The sequence below is a fragment of the Calypte anna genome, chromosome 1 (genome assembly GCF_003957555.1).
Source record: "Calypte anna isolate BGI_N300 chromosome 1, bCalAnn1_v1.p, whole genome shotgun sequence".
Taxonomy (NCBI): domain Eukaryota; kingdom Metazoa; phylum Chordata; class Aves; order Apodiformes; family Trochilidae; genus Calypte; species Calypte anna.
This window is the reverse complement of record NC_044244.1, coordinates 156,330,786-156,346,982: the sequence shown is the minus strand read 5'-3', so window position 1 is coordinate 156,346,982 and position 16,197 is coordinate 156,330,786. Positions and strand designations below refer to the sequence as shown.

The window sequence follows — 16,197 nt, the reverse complement described above, 5'->3', positions numbered from 1 at the left end:
ATCACAGCTTCCAAGAGTAATTTTAAGTCCAAAACCTAAAGCGATGCAGTACTTGGGTTCAGAGGCAAGATTTGTGACTGCAGGCACAAAACAACTCATAACCAAAACAGGACAACCAAGCCAATGCTGAATTATCTTCTGGAAGCCAGAAGAAAGGTGAGCTCAGGGAAAACTGTATTGTACAGCTGGAAGACACCAGTGTTCACATTTCTAGTGAACTTCATGACAGTCTGTGGTGCTCCTGTTACTACTCATGGCACGGAATTTAAATTATAATTGCTTTTTTCCAACGTGTAGGATGCAAAATAAGAATTTTCCAAGATTTGCTAAAAAGGACCATTGTAGCTTTGCATGAATCTATTTGGGAAGTTTGGTTTATAGCCAAATTATTTAATCTAAGAATGCTGTAACTGGTTTGACATATAAAAATTGCAGAGCTAGGGTGGAAGAGAGAACATTCTGGTAACTGTTACCACACTGCATTGCACCTATGAAGGACTTTCTGAAGTTTACACAACAAAGCAGAGACCTTCTCAGAAAAGGCAACCCAGTTACCTTGCTGGGAAAAAAGAAAGCATTTCCACTACAATTAAGCATAAAGCCTTCAGCAGTTAACTTGTTCCCCACCTCAGGATCTGCCAGAACTCTCTCCCTGAGAAGCAGAAGGCTGGGTTTCAAAGACCTGAATTCCAGAAGTGAGGGAACTCGGGTATTAGATTGTGTCTTGCCCTTCAGTCAACCCCACTGCCACAGAAGAAAGCAACAGACCAGCTTACCTTGCCAACATCAGAACACCAGCAGTCAAGGTTCAAAGAGGTTTTAGCTGCGTTACTAATGAGATTACTTCACACATTAATTTTGTGAAAACATGGCCTCTTCCCAGATTAGTAGTGTTAGCCCACCTGTTATCACACAGGCAATGCAGAGAGTCAATATAAAAAACACCAAGCTGCTTTTTTTACTTGTATGGACTAAATGTATTGACACCTTTTATACATATAAAAGCGAGTTATAGTTTTACATTAATTTAACAAAATCTAATACAAAAACCGCGTATTTCATAAAATGCGATTTTTAAATCGGAGCTCCACTGAGACACACAACTCCCCTATAAAGGTCTCCAGTCCACTGAGCAACGTTTGCTCAAAACATAGTTATAAGTGTGCTCAGAAGTGTATTACACTTGAACTACACGTGTGGGTAGACATTACTGAAATCAGAGCTGAAGAAAAAATCTTATTTATTACCAGAACAAGCTCAAATGAGAAGCAGCCACGGGGCTCAGTCTGGGACAGCCCCCAGCTGGAGCAGCTTCCCCTCCCTCCCTGGTGTGTCCGACCACACTCTCTGTCCAAGCACATTCAGCGGCCACGTGAGCACTTGAGCGTTACCCATCCAAAATGTACGAAAAGAACATCACTGTTGGCTGTCAGAAATGATGAAGTCACAAGCCACATCCAGATCACAGGCAGTGTGTTGCCTTTACACCACTTGACAGACTAAAAACTTCCTTCAAGAAAACCGATTTAACCAAACGTTCAAAGCAAATTTTTGCCTATTGCTCTACTTCACGCAAACTTACTGCTTTTAGGTTTTTAAATATTCTGAAATGATTGAACTAGCTGAATTAAAGGTATACAAAATTGTCTTCTATCAAACATTCACTTTATACATAAACATTTCTGAAACAGATTTACAATATACAGTTAAGTTTATACAGCCTAAGCAACTGCTGCAATGTCATTTCTCTCAAATTGAAAGCGGCCAAAAGGCTGAAGATTTTGGTAAAAGGTTCTTTGTTACCATTCCAATTTTAACTTTCTTGTCTCACTCTGTCTATCCATGTCGTCATATTTAACACTGCAGGGTTCATTTAATAATCTATACGTTATCCAATCAACCCATATGCTACAAAACCAGTTAATGTTCAAGAAAATCTCATTGCCTCGTTTTGTTTTTTTTTTAATACAACGTATCTACATTTTTTCCCAGAATGCTTTAGCTTCCTGAGCTAGACATACAATACCTTAAAACAGGTTTAGGTGCAGATCTGACACCCCATAAGCAAACTACATTAGAGGGCATAAAGGGGAAAAAAACCACACCACTTTCGGTAGCTCACACTACTACGTGTTTGCACTCTAAACACATCTTAGATGCACCTAATAATCTGTTGAATAAGTGGCAAACTTAGGATTTTAATTGTATAAACTATACTATTGCATATTGCTCTTGCCTTTTACGAGTTCTATATAAAGAAAGTGTGTATTTTACAGCATACTAAATACTCCTTATAATTTTCTCATCTAGGTGACTGGAATTAGAAATGTTATAGTCTGCAACAGAAACATGCAGCTTTGATGGGGTTTTATTTTTCAAGATCAAATCCGAGTATCTCAACTGGAGAAGGACAACATATTAAAACTGGTATTTTACAGTTACGTTTTAATACTTTAGATACATTTTTTACTTCCATAAAAGCCTGAGGTCGCTGTCAATGAAAAATAACAAATATAATGCAGAAAAGCGGTTTTTGTTTGGATGAAAAAGGGGTTTTGAGCTATCCATGATTTCTGGTTTTGAATGAAAAATTTTCCAATCAAATAATGAAGTAGTTTGCAGTAAAAACTATAGAATTAAATAAGCTCATAAAGTAAACTGCAATACGGTTAGCTTGGGTTTAAGGTGCTATTCCATCTGCCCTAAAGTCTTTTCAGGACTTCACCACGTGGGCATCATGTCCGGGAACCAGACCCTACCGAGATGCTTCGAAACTTCCCAATGAATCTGCTCTAAGCTGTATTTTTGATCAGGAATCAAAACTTCCTCCATAATGGAGAGCTGAGAGAGACGACCACCACACATCTTCACAAACTCAACGAAGGCACTGCAAGAGACTTCACACTCTCCTAGGCCCACGGCCGACAGATACTTGCAGCGCTCCGCGATGCGGATCAGCTCCTCGTCCAGCGGCCGCAGCCCGTTGGCGCACACCACCAGTTCAACCAGGCGGGGACACGTCATCCCAACGCGGCCCAGCACGTCTTTGCTCACCGACCTTCCAAAGTACAGGTGAGTGACTGGGATTTCGTAGCGGAAGAAGGGGTCGAACTCTTCTTCGTACAAGAAGAAGTACATCACTAGGTTGACTTTAGGAGAATGGGTGATGAAAGCGTCCCAGCTGCTCTTCTGCATCGTGTGGAACTGAGTCTGTCCAGGGTTTTCGCTCACGACGTCGATACGCAAGTGTTCTAACCTGACGTGTTTCTCAGAAGACAAAGCAAGCAGGAGCTCGTCGCTCAGCAGGTGGTAGTTCAGTGCCAGCTCACGTAAACCATGGCACTGGTCAGCCACACACAGGATGCCTGGGAAAAGAGAACGTTGGGACAGGGGTTACACGGATAAATACAGGGAAGAACCCAGCAAAAAATGAAAGAGTGTTTGTGTCGAGAGAGTGCAAAGACCATGGATTTCAACATGCGATTAAGACTTGACATCAAAGCAAAATCATACTGGAAAACCAGGGCGTGAACCTTTCCACATAGGAATGGTCTTTTTACTTCTTTGTACCTTCCAGATACACGTACACTGTGTGACCACATCACTGCTTGCTAGGGAAACTGGGAAGTTAGCACACTGTGTGGTACGCTTCCCCCTGGGAGCTGATTCTCATGTGACACACATCTAAAAAGAGTAGTCCTGACTGTTCTGCCCTTTTGGAAGGCCACATAAGCTCAACTGCATCTTTGTAAAAGGGAAAGCAAGCATTCATAATGGAGTATTTCATCATATTCATAATTAGAACTATTCACTATAAAAGTACTCTCTGGAAGAACTTGGTGTCCCTCTCTATGGATGACAAAGCAGCCACGAACGACATCTGTCACCTAAGGAAAGCAATTGTTAAATGAATTCTAGGTCTTAACTAAAACCAGAACTTGCTGCTGTCAGTAGTTTTTCTTTCTAGCAAAGTATTTAAATTTGGAAAAGCAACAGCAAAAAAGAGGGAAAACACATTTAATGCATACATTTTGAAAAAGAAAAATGCAACACAGCAGCTTACCAGCTGGAGAAACATGAGGACAGCTGCTCATTTTCAACAGCTTAAGTGTGTCACTGTTGTTAGCCACTAGCACTTTGAGAGATGGATCATCTACTGGTGTATCATCAATCTTAAGCGAAGAGAGGGATTTGGAGTTTACAAACACCACTGTCAGTGCAGAAATAAAGTGAGACTGGAAAAAAAAAAAGTTTAAATGAAACAGTAGCATCCGAAATAAAAATCTCAATGGTTTTTCACAGTACACAGCAGTCTATTTTTATGTATTGGCAGCATTGGCTGAAAAAGCATTCTTTTGATATCACGTAATTAAAAATCAGTAATAAAAAAATGACATTTTTTTACCAGGGGAAGTATAATAATGTTTTGCTGTCATTCTATGTATTTGGCAAGTCAAAATGTCTAACATTAAATATTAACTGCTTGGCAAGATGAATAGGACTGCAACATAACCCTCCAGTGAGGACTAAGTAAGAGTGCTAAAACAGCATTCAGATTTAGAAATAAAAGAATATGCAAGAGCTGAAAGAACAAAGTATTTCTGACACATTGAAAGAGAAATGTTTTTACTACATTCCGGTTTTCCTACGATGACATCTCAAAGCACATCATAAAAGGAAGAAAAAAACATACAAAAAATGGTTCAAGAGCAGAAAAGCCTCTTTGAAAATTAGAAATAAAAAATACATATTCGAGAGCACTACACAACGTGGCTGTGATCATTGCCAAGGATAATAATTGATAATCCCTCTGTAGCTAACCTTACTTAAACCCGATAACCTACTTCCTTTCCTGAGGCTGTCCCTAGTTCTTCCTTGTCCCTGCTGCCATCATCAGCAATGACATCACTGAAATCCAGCTAATAGTCTGGTCGTGTCTGGCCCTTCACAGACGTCTGGACTGGATTCAAGAACGGAGGCTGTGAGACATCCGAGACGTCACTGCCATCACACAAGCAGCCCAGGTCACCCCAGCTGCTCCTCAGCAACAGTACACTTCTACCTCAGCAGCAGAAATTCATGTTTAGAAGCACACACAAGAGGTCTGCTGTTTTCTCTGTTAGGTGCCTTTTAACATAACCTAATTTCTGAAATTTTCCATCAGATTTTTTACATGTTCACAGAAATGCAGCACACTCTGCCCAAGAATCCAATGCCAGACTGCATGACATTGTGTTGCAAATCATGATTATATTGCTTTCTAAAGGTAGCTCATTGACAACCAAATCTCTACACCAAGTCCAGATGGGTAAAATTTTAGCACTCAATTAAGATTGTCTTCCAAACCCTTCCCCCCCATACAATTACACAGGCAGGAAGGAATCCAGCTGTCCCTCCCAATGCAGGGGGGTTGGAACTGGACGATCTTTAAGGTCCAGTCCAACCCAAACCATTTCATGGTTTTATGAATTGTCAGGCCTCCTGACTTGCATCCTGTAACTCAATGTTGCTTAGAGGTTGGCAGCCAGGAGGACTTGGAAGAAGCTACAGTGAAACTGTAGTTATTCCATCTTAGCACAACATCTCAGCTCCTCCTTTAAACAGACCGCAGGAATAAAGTTTTCTTTATCAAAAATTCATATTATAGTAAAACTTTTCACAAAGCTATAGAAATACTGTATGAACTGCTGCAAAACTTCGCTATAGAAGAATATAAATATTAAAATACCTTTGGTAAATCCATGAAGCTTGGCCGGGCAGTTGAAATTAGCCCAAGTGTTTTCAGAGAGCAATTCACAAGCTGAGATAAAATATCACAAGCTGCTTCTGCAGATTCCTTGCTACTGTCCACCTTAAAACAAAACACATTAATTTGTTCAGAAAACACTGCATCAAACAGACTACCTAGAAGCAGAGAAGAGCAGATGTGCTTTTACTTTTTTCCACTTTGCCTTCTGAAATACAATGTCATAAAACACACAAAATGCTTCACAGGGAATCCCTCAATGTAAATTTTTGCCCCCCAGAAATACATACCTAAGGTCCAGGATAATTTGCTATAAATTTACTAAACACTTTGGTGAAATTTAGGATGGTGAGGAGACAGCTAAACAGTTTGTTCCAAGGTACACATCAAAAAAGAAGGAAGTGGAGGTTCATTTGAGGCCAGAAATGAGGTCCATTTGAGGCCCACTTACTCTTTACATTCTTCCTTATCACAATGCAGGAATTCTATAAACCATTTACTGTGTGAAAAAGCTGTTACTTTAATGGTGATTCAGCTCACAACATAGAGCTGCTGGAGAGTTAAGTGCATTATCACATGCACCTGTATGACTGGGCCTTCATTATTAATATCACAACAGATATACATTGGACACTCTGGAAAAAAAAGATTTTCATTAGTCAGCTTGTTACAAACTGAATCACTTGATGTGCCTCCAGTGGGTTTCTCCCAACACTCAAATATGCTTTCCAAATAACCTATAATACAGATACATATATACACAGTAGACATGAGAGCTCTGAAACCCTACAGCACAGTAAAAAGATTGATCCCAAGATCAACTTGAAGTCTAGCTAAGCCATGCTACCTTGTCAGCAACTAATCTAAGTCCAATTAATGATAATGTTCTGCTTCAACACAAGCTGAAAAACGTTGATTTTCAACAATCCAATCTTTGCTTAGAAAAAAAAATAGTTCCAGGTTTTCAGCCTTGACAGAGTAACAGTCAGGGTTATATTCACTTCCTTGTGATTATCCTTGCTACTTATTATTTCCTGTGATACAGAGTTCATTCAGCAACACTGAAGGACAACTGAAGGGACACATGCAAGAAATGACACAGGCACCTCCCTACCAGGGAAGGGTTTCTGAAATCCTTCAAAAACATTTGGTGCAAAGCAACGCAGGCTGGAGATGGACACTGAAAGGCAATTCCAATACTGCTATAAATTTTCTTTCTTCAGACACTGATAAAACCCCTGCAAACCTTGTGATAACCAGTTTGCATCTTCTATCAAGCAGCATCAACACACGATTAGGCAGAAGCACCCCAGCTACTCACAGGCTGATGACTCTTACATTAAAATTGCCAGATCTCAGAAGCCAACAACTAATATGTCCACCTTGCTGCAAAGTCATTTCCTTTCCAAATTTGTCACATTGCTGATGCATTCACAGCCCTGACTGTTTCACAGCACACTTTCAAAACAGAGTGATACATGGGCCAATGTTAAAGGTCTTCATCTGCTGAAGGTAATTCCATGATATTATAACAGCCAATTCTGACCAAACAGTACTTCTCAAGCCAAGCACCAGCAGCAGACACACCATCCTTTGTACACAATCCCATGTACTTTTACAGCTAAAAGGGAACACAACCATGCTGAGTAGATGCCATATGCAGACAATCCCATACAATGCAGAACTAAAACCACTGGCTGCTTGCCAGTAGCACTCAAGTCCCATTATTAATTAGGTATTTTCAAATCATGAATATTAGGTCCAACACCATACAGGACATAAAATGAGGAAACACCCAATTTCTATATCCCACTCAAATTTAGTTCTGAGGCAGGTACCCACATGTACAGCAGAGTCAGAACTGAAGTATTTCTACCCAATGATACAGACTTTTAAGCAACTAGCGTGCTACAAGAGAAAAAACAAACCCAAAAGCCAACAAAAACACTTTAAATGAAATTCTCACCTAATGGAATGAAGGCAATAAAAAGGTACGTTCAGAACTGTTCTTACAGGTTTTGGTCCCAAAAATACATTCAAATAAATAAATTACTTGGGAGATAACCTCTATGTCTACCTGCCCATTTAAAGAACTGGCTTCTTAGATCTACTAGGTCAGAGAACAAGGGCTACCACACTGAAAGCTGTCATATTTCTTTTTAAATAGATGACAATCCTTATCACAGAAACAGAATTATAAGCCTTTCCTATCATTTAGTGATGTTAACTTTCAGCACGTTAAAAATGGTTTGAATATGACTATCTATTACCACTTAGCATCAGTACTTCAGTTACTGACATTAATTAAATCATACTTCTCACACTTTAATATGCATATGAATAAAACATCAAAACTGTCAAGTGTACCAAGAGATGTTTCCTTAAAATACTGTAATAATAAAAATAACTAAATTAAGAGTTTAACTTCTAAAAAGCCAAAGAACACATTACCTTGAAGCTCACATACTGCAGGTGATTGGAATGCCTCTTTATTATCTGCTTGATAAGCTCAGGATGTGTAGCTCTCAAGTAAGATGTAGCTGGTTGATTCAGTTCAAACTCAAAACACCTCCAGAGGTCAGGCATATGAAACACTTGGTTCCAGCTTCGGCAGACCTGTGAGGCATGAGCACGATCCAGAAGGGGCAAGTACTGAAACACCTGCAGGATAATGTCTTGAAGCAGGTTGGCCCAGTCAGGACGCTGCGCAGCTATGGTTTCCCCTGCAATCTTGTGCCTCTTGGATTCTTTCTCACTTCTCTCCTCAGATGCACTGCTGTTGGCATCATTAGTTTTCCTTCCTCGTTTCATTCTGTAAAAATAATATGAAAAAAACCACCCTACATATTTTGTGAATGTCAGAGACCTGAAAAGAACAGTATTAAGAGAAAACCGTGGAGATGAAAAAGCATGTTTTCTGTAACCACTTTTTTGCAGGGCTTAAAACCCAAACCCCCCACATGAAGGGAAGAAGAAAAAAAGTTACAATGAGTTCGAAGTAGTAGTCTAAAAATAACATTACCATCTAAACAGGTACTTTTCCTATTCCTTTGTTAATCATTACCAGTGCAAATCCATTTGTAACCGCCATTCTCCCTTCAGTGTTTCACTTTTGTGTTTGAGAACACTTTGGACCTAATTTGTTTTACTCTCTTGCTGATTATCACTCTACTTTCCTACTAATGGAAAGATTCTTGTGACATTCATATTGCTCTCCCACTCCTATTTACCAGAAACGTTTGAAACTGGGGAAGGCAAAAGACAAATAACAAGTGTTTGTTTGCCTCTTGCAGATGCTGTATCATTTTATTTGCCAGAAAGGAACAACCTTTTATTAAAAAAAAAAAAAATATATATATATATACATTTCTTCAATATGAATCTACTTTAAATCCTTAAAAACATATTTCATCAAGAAATGTGTGCCTTTATTTTTCTGAATAACTAATAAATATTATGAAAGATTACATTATTACAGAAGATTACAATATTACAGAAAAGCCAGCAAATTTTCTTTAAAATCACATTAAATTCCACAAGTCTGAGGCAAAAGGTTCTTTCATTCTCAGTAGCATATACTTCTTACACAGTGATCTCACTTAAGCACTGCCTTGCATTACACATTATTAATAAGGAAAAAAACCCTTACCACTGTGGACATCTGGAATATATTTAGCACTGGGTTTTGATTAAAATGTGGGGTTTTTTTTGCACATGCCAGCTTAGAACTGACCATCCAATCATTTATTTTTAAAAGCTCAAAGTGATCCATGTAATGTCCCGAAGGACTAGGAATGAGATCTCACACTAAACTACAATACACTCAATTCTAGTACCTAGAAAGCTAATAGAACCCCGGGGGTGGTGCAGGCTTGGTATGTAGAAACACTCCCAGGCACCACGATTTCCAGAAGTTAAACATGGACTTCATACACAGCAAATCATTGTGGTTTAACATTCAAGTACAGTTGCACATACGAGGTTACATTGTGCTCAGTCTGCATTCTGGGCAATTAACTTTCTCTGCTGTTAAAAAAAATACTTAAACATTTATATAGTCACAAAGAGTAATACACTGGGTATACACGAAAAAAATTACACTGTTTACCATCCAATGCACCATAAAGCATTTTCTTAAAGCCAGCATCTCCTTACCTATCTTTGAAATGCTTTAATGAAATGCACTTCTTCACATGACAATAGCAAGCTGTCACTTAAGGGCTGAAGCTATTCATAAAATGATGCAAACTAACCTGTCATCAAAGACTGATTAAACGCATGCGTCTTAATTTTTTCAACTTTATGTCTTAACCCCAGTAGTTCTTGGCTACAATGGTAAAATGAAAACACTACTGAGCAAAAATCTCTACACACTTCCTGAGGACTGTTTGCTGTCACTCACAGCTCATGAGTTAGAGACCATGCAAAACATGTCTCCTGTGCTGGAACAAGCTTCCCACCAAGAAGAGAATTTTGTTGCTGAGCCACTAACTTCACTGGTACAGAACCAAAGCCAGAAGCACTGACTTAGAACCATCTGCTACTAACAGAAATATGAAGGAGCTGGATTTTGCAACAATAATGGATGTATTCAAGAGTATGGTTGGCAAATCCACTGCAAATCTGTCATGTTTGTGTTGGAGGTAACTACTAAGCATAATCTAAGAATACTGTCTGTAGAAGCTAGTCTGAAATGCTATATTCCTTTACGCTTTAGGCTAAACAGACATTCCAAACAACGAGGTTATAATGAGCAACTACCAGACACAAGCTATTCACTTGCCAAATTTGGGACAGCTTGTTTGATTGTTCGAGTCTTTTCAAAGCCTTGTTAGTCTGCAAAAAACTACGTAAGGTAACTGACAGACTTGCTTCTCTGAGTCCTTCTTTTACAGAGATCCTGACTCATCTTTTGCTATAAGGCAATGTATGTGTGTAATTTTTGTAGTTAGGTAAGCTATTTTCTACTTTTATCACTGCATTAGGGGTCAAGTCCTGGATTTTCTCCCCTAACATAAGTATGGGGGCTATTGTGCATGTACAGTAAGGCTGACTCACATATACAGCTACTACAGCTGAGCTTTCCAAAGACAGGAGCACTCAAGCACAGGAGCACAAAGATCTGGCACTTTATTTTTAGTCATCCAGAAAAGACTAGGAGCGAGCTGCCACCAACAAAACTGAATTTTTCAGGTGGAAAAATAAATCCCAAGACATGGCTGGCAGAAGTCAACCAGGTCACCAAAACTCAATTTACAAGCTGCACCTCTGAGTTAGCTTTGGTAAGTTCTAAGCAGCTGATATATACCAGATGCAAATCAAAATCCAGTCCTGAAGTTGTGGGGTACAATACAAAGTTTTTATAAACAGCCAATTGAGAAAAGAGAGAATGGCCATCACTAAAGCTATACTGATGATGAATTTAATGTCACAGTTTCCCAAGAAAACAAGATGCTACGCGTTATAAGTGCCATGGCTTGAAAAGAAGGAGACAGGAAAAGACATTTCCAGATAAAATTTCTGTTGTCGACATCTCAGATGCTTCTGTAATTGAAAAGAGTGACTAATCACAAATTTGAAAAAATATTTCCTTGTGGAACTTTTCAAAAGACGAAAAAAAAAGGTTTTAGCTCAAGACTGTAAAATATTAAGAGCAAGATTACTGTTTTGTCATCTAACTCCTAGTTAATTTAACTATTGTTTGTGATTTTTGTGTTCTTATTTCAGCATTCAAGTGTCAGAAAAGCTTTTTAAAGACATACCTGGTTTCAGCACCTTAACACAGGTAACAATAAAACATACACAAAACTGAAATATTGCCTATTTGCCCACAGAAGTTTGCAGAATCATTTAAAAAACATTTATAAAAAATAAGGCCACTTTACAAGAGCAAACCCTTCCGCAACTATAGGAACAGACAAATGCATTTAGTTCAGTTTGCTTTATTTTATATATCTTGTAGTCCAAAGATCTAACCATTTTAAAGCCAAGGTCAACAGAAATAACTTTTCAACGCTGAAGACACTGATGCAAAACTCAATGCTAGCACAGTACTGTATAGGTACAGCCAATTTTTCAATGTTTGCTTATCACTTCTTATGATGCTTGAATCTTGCTTTTAACTCCCTATGGCATATTCAGGACACACTTATTACTCATCAGTTTTTTCAAACTGCTGCTATAATAAACTTTACAATCTAAGATCTTCATAGAAAGGGGGGAAACAAACCCCAAAACAACGAAAACACCCAGCTCCACCAGGACAGAGAGAGACGTGAAATCAGGGTGCCCGACTCCTTTAAGATTCTCCCTGTCAATTTCTCAACCCATTATAACAACTTGGTTCTGAAGGCAACGTTCCGAACTCCGCATCTGGGCGCAGCCCACGCTGTGGTGCTGGCAATACACCCGTGTTCAGCCGGAGTCACCACAGTTCAGACACCAAGCAGGAGGAGGAGCAAAGCACATGCTTCACGTTGTTGTTACCGCTGAGTAAGGTGCAGGTAGAAAAAGCATCGGCACCACAAACAAACAAAAAAATAAAAAAGAAAAAGAAATAAAAAAAAATAAAAAAGAAAAAAACCCAGAACCCCAAACCAAACAAAAACACAGCAAACCAAACAAAAACACAGCAAACCAAACAAAAACACAGCAAACCAAACAGCTGTGCACGGCTGTTTACATTCTGCTGGTAACTCTCTCACATGAGCAAGCCAAAGCGAGCCCGCTGTCTTGGTCTGCACGCCGAAGAAAATCTTAGAAATTAGAAACCAAACGAGCGGGTGCAATCAAGGGGGAAGGGGCTGCAAGAGGCGGCGACTCACACGCAAACCTCTCCCCTCACCGCCGCCAGCAACCAACGCAATGCGGGGTATACACAATTTATCACTGCCCTTCAGCGAAGGCTGTCAGACAGCCATACTCCGAGGGGAGGTTTTAAGCCCAGCTACTCCCGGAGACGCTTCCCCGCTCTGGTTCGGCTCCTTCCGGCCCGGCCCCAGCCCTGGGCGCTGCGGGGCTGTGACAGACCGGGAGCGGGCGCTCCACTGCCGGGCAGGGCCGCAAGCTCTACCGCTCCCCCAGTGTTGGGACCCCCTTCTCCTCCCCACTGCTCCAGAGGTCCCGCCACACCACCAGCACCACCCAGCTCCCCTGTAGTCCCTTCACCTGGCGGCTCCCTGCTGCGCTTCGCATTAACCGGGACTCGGGCCGAGCTGGCACCTCCGCTCCGGCCACATCAGCTCTCTCCACCGAACACAACCACAAAGCCTCCGTCGTCGTCGTTGTCGTCCTCCGGCTGCCCGCCCCGGCCCGTTCCGCCCTTGCCTCCGCTTCCTTCCTTCCTTCCTTCCTTCCCTCCCTCCTCTGTTTACTTCCCCGCAGCGGAAGCGACGCACACCAAAGCCAAAATGGCGGCGGGCAGAGGGGTGTGGGGGGTGCGCGGCTCAGGGGCGGGGTTGCCCCTTGTCATGGCTGCCCTCCAGACCTAGGGCGCTGCCGGCGGGTATTGGTGCCGCCCAGTCCCGCTGCCGAGGGAAGCGTTTGCAGGCGGGACAGGCGGCTCCTCCTTTTCCCGCCTCGGTGTTCACTGTGTCGGTGCACGGCGCTTCCCCGGGCAGCCCGGAGCTGTCGGGCTCGCCTGGCTCTGTGGGGTGTGCAGGGCCCGGGCTGCCCACAGGCTTCTCAGTCAGGTGCTCGGCGGCCTGGAAAGGGAGGAGTGAAGTCCAGGAAAAAAAAAGACCGTGGGTATTACGGACAGCGGAGTCGGATCCTCACGGCTTCATCATCTCCATCACCCACTACCTCAGTGGTTTGGGAGCGCTGTGCCAGGCTAGGCTGTGGAGTACGTGTGGGTTGATAAAGCAAATAATGCTTCGTGGGTCCAGCAGGTGCTGGGAGCAAAGTGCTTGGGATATTGACAAGCAAAGAAGATAAAACTGCTGTGTGACACTTCCTTGGAGTTGCAAATGCGGTGTTGAGATCAGTTCCCTGCATATGTGGTGCCTCATAAAGGTCTCGTTCATTAGGGCCTGTATGTGACTGAAAATTCTAAAGTTGTTAGGATTCTCGAAAGTTAATTTTTTTTTCAAGTTCTTATAAATTACTGCTTGAAGCTTTCAGGACAGTCGGTCCCAATTCCAATCAAGAAGTTTCTGGGAAGAAGCTGGAGATGATCCACTTCTCTCCCCTCTCTTGAAATGCCTTTGAAACAGGATAACAGTTCTTCAGTGATCTCTGAAATGTCATCAGCCCAGAGCTGCATTCCAGTCTTTGAGAAGCACTTTGAATAAAAAAAATTTTTAATTTTCCCCTTGGTTCTAAATCTAGTTCCTTCAGCTTATGGGTGGGAAGAAATTGCTTGCATTGGAACAGCAACATTTTTCCACAAGAAATTTTAATCTTAATTTTGAATTTCTATGAGAGAATTATCTCTTTTCTGGAATTCTGAATGCCTTGAGACATTTACTGCAGCTCTGCCATTGTAATTTGATGTCTATGGATCTGCACCCAGCCTTCAGCTTTTGAGGCAATGCAACCAAAATCTGTAGGTAAGGGATGGGTTATCACCTCAGCTTGTACAGGCTAAGGGGCATCTCAGGCTTGCTTGTAATAGCATATAACAGCACATAGGTGACTGTGTTGTACAGAAGAGCCACACAAACTTTGGTAGATAATGAAGTGTGTTTATAGCTGAAGCCAATACTGTGAATAAAACTGAAGTAACTCTGTGACTGTCCCCTACCTAGAAATGTTTGTTGTCTTCCATCCTCTCTGTTTAGGAATTGTCCTTTTAGCTCCACGTTCCAGTTCCTAATGGCTGGTTCTCTAAAGGTGGGAAGACAACAGCCCCCAGTTCAGAGTTTCTGGTTGTGAGAAGTTATATTTGCAAAGATACAAACTTGCAGGCTTCTTGAGTAGGAAGGAGAAGAAGATGGTCTCCAGCTGGTTAACCCAGACCTGGGGAGAAATGGTACTCAGAGGAATGAAGCTCTGATTTCCTCAATAGGATGTTTTTGGGTTTTTTTTTCCCCAGAAGAGGAGAAGCTCACTGAAATTTAAGTCTTTCTGGTTGGAGAGTCACTCATTTTCACTCATTTATGGCAGGGGTTTGAAGATTCACATTTGATCATGTGAAAAGGAGGAGGCAACAGATGCCCTTCCATAAAAGCCAAGAAGGGAATGATGGCCAGTAACAGCCTGATCTTCCTAACTGGAAGGTCTCACCCTGTCAGGCTGAGGACACACAGATTCACCTCTTCACATCTGAGCTGACAGGCTACCTGCCTGATGGTGCCTCCTGCAACTACGTCTTGGTGGTAAATGCTGCAGCTTTTAGCAGTGGAAGTCTCACCCGTGATGATTTTCTGGCTCTACTGAAGTATTTCTGAAGAAGTCACAGGGCAGCTGTGCTCCAGCCTGGTAAGGAAAAAAATGTAGGGGGGGAAATAATAGAAGGACTCAGAAGAGAGTTGAGTAACAATAAAATAGACCGGATCCAGCTATAATGAAAGTACATGGGGCTTGCAGGACATGAATGACCCACTCCAGTTCAATGAAAACACAAGCTGTGAAAAATATGGGGAGGTCAGTGTGATGTCAGTGGCTGGAGGACCTGTTCTAGACTGCCTGTGACTGCCTTATTCCTCAGCAGACTGCTGAAAAATACAGGAAAATGTGACTTGTTCTTTAATGATGTTAAAGAAATCTACTGTTTTTCAATAATGGGTATCATCATTAGAGAAACTTCCTTCTTAGTATGTTTACACAGCAAGATTTTCTAGGGGGAGGGAAGTGGTTACCCTGTTGGAAGACAGTGTTAGGGACCAGTAAGTATATATTATCTATCACAAACAAGGCCCTATAGAACAGAAGCTGAAACTCGCCTGCTTTTCAAAAAGTAGCCACACATAAAATGAGTGTTTCAGTTTAAGAGCTCTTGGCCACAGAAGAATAAAAAGATAAACTAAAATAAAATGTTAAAACTAAGCGAGAGACAGAACAGGGGAGGGTGTGGCCTGCAACAGGCTGGTACTTGACATTGTTACTCATACTTCAGTAAAAGCTGGGAATAATTGCCTTAAAAGATTCTTCAATACTCACTGCCAAAATATTATTTCTGTCTCTGGAAGCTATGGTGATTCTTCCCAGATGAATGGCTCAGATGGTTCCTTCATTGGTAAAAGCTGTAGTGTCATTCTGCTGCATTTTGGCAGGCAGCAGGGTGAAAGCTGCTGTTTGCTGGAGCACCTCTGATACAGGAGTCTCATGGCCTGGCCTTGGCTAGGACTTCCATAGCAATGGCCTGACCATGCTGAGCTCTAAAAATGGCAGCAGAGACATGAACTGAACGTTTGCCATGGCGTGGACATGGATCACCAGCTGGATCACCAGGAGAACAAAACTGCTGGAAGGGAGATAGCACTATCATCAACAGGTTGACATGTTGAGGT

At 41.4% G+C, this 16,197-nt stretch overlaps 1 protein-coding gene across 1 annotated transcript; it reads right to left on the bottom strand.

Annotated features, from left to right (window-relative positions):
* Positions 1-1,954: 1,954 nt before the first annotated feature.
* FBXL3 (F-box and leucine rich repeat protein 3) lies at positions 1,955-13,221 on the bottom strand. The gene is made up of 5 exons (XM_030453034.1): positions 12,914-13,221; positions 8,198-8,558; positions 5,729-5,851; positions 4,064-4,235; positions 1,955-3,365 (listed from the first exon to the last, which is right to left on the bottom strand). Exons 2-5 carry the CDS (start codon positions 8,555-8,557, stop codon positions 2,722-2,724), a joined length of 1,299 nt encoding a protein of 432 aa, XP_030308894.1. The 5' UTR covers position 8,558; positions 12,914-13,221; the 3' UTR covers positions 1,955-2,721.
* Between the last annotated feature and the right edge of the window lie 2,976 nt (positions 13,222-16,197).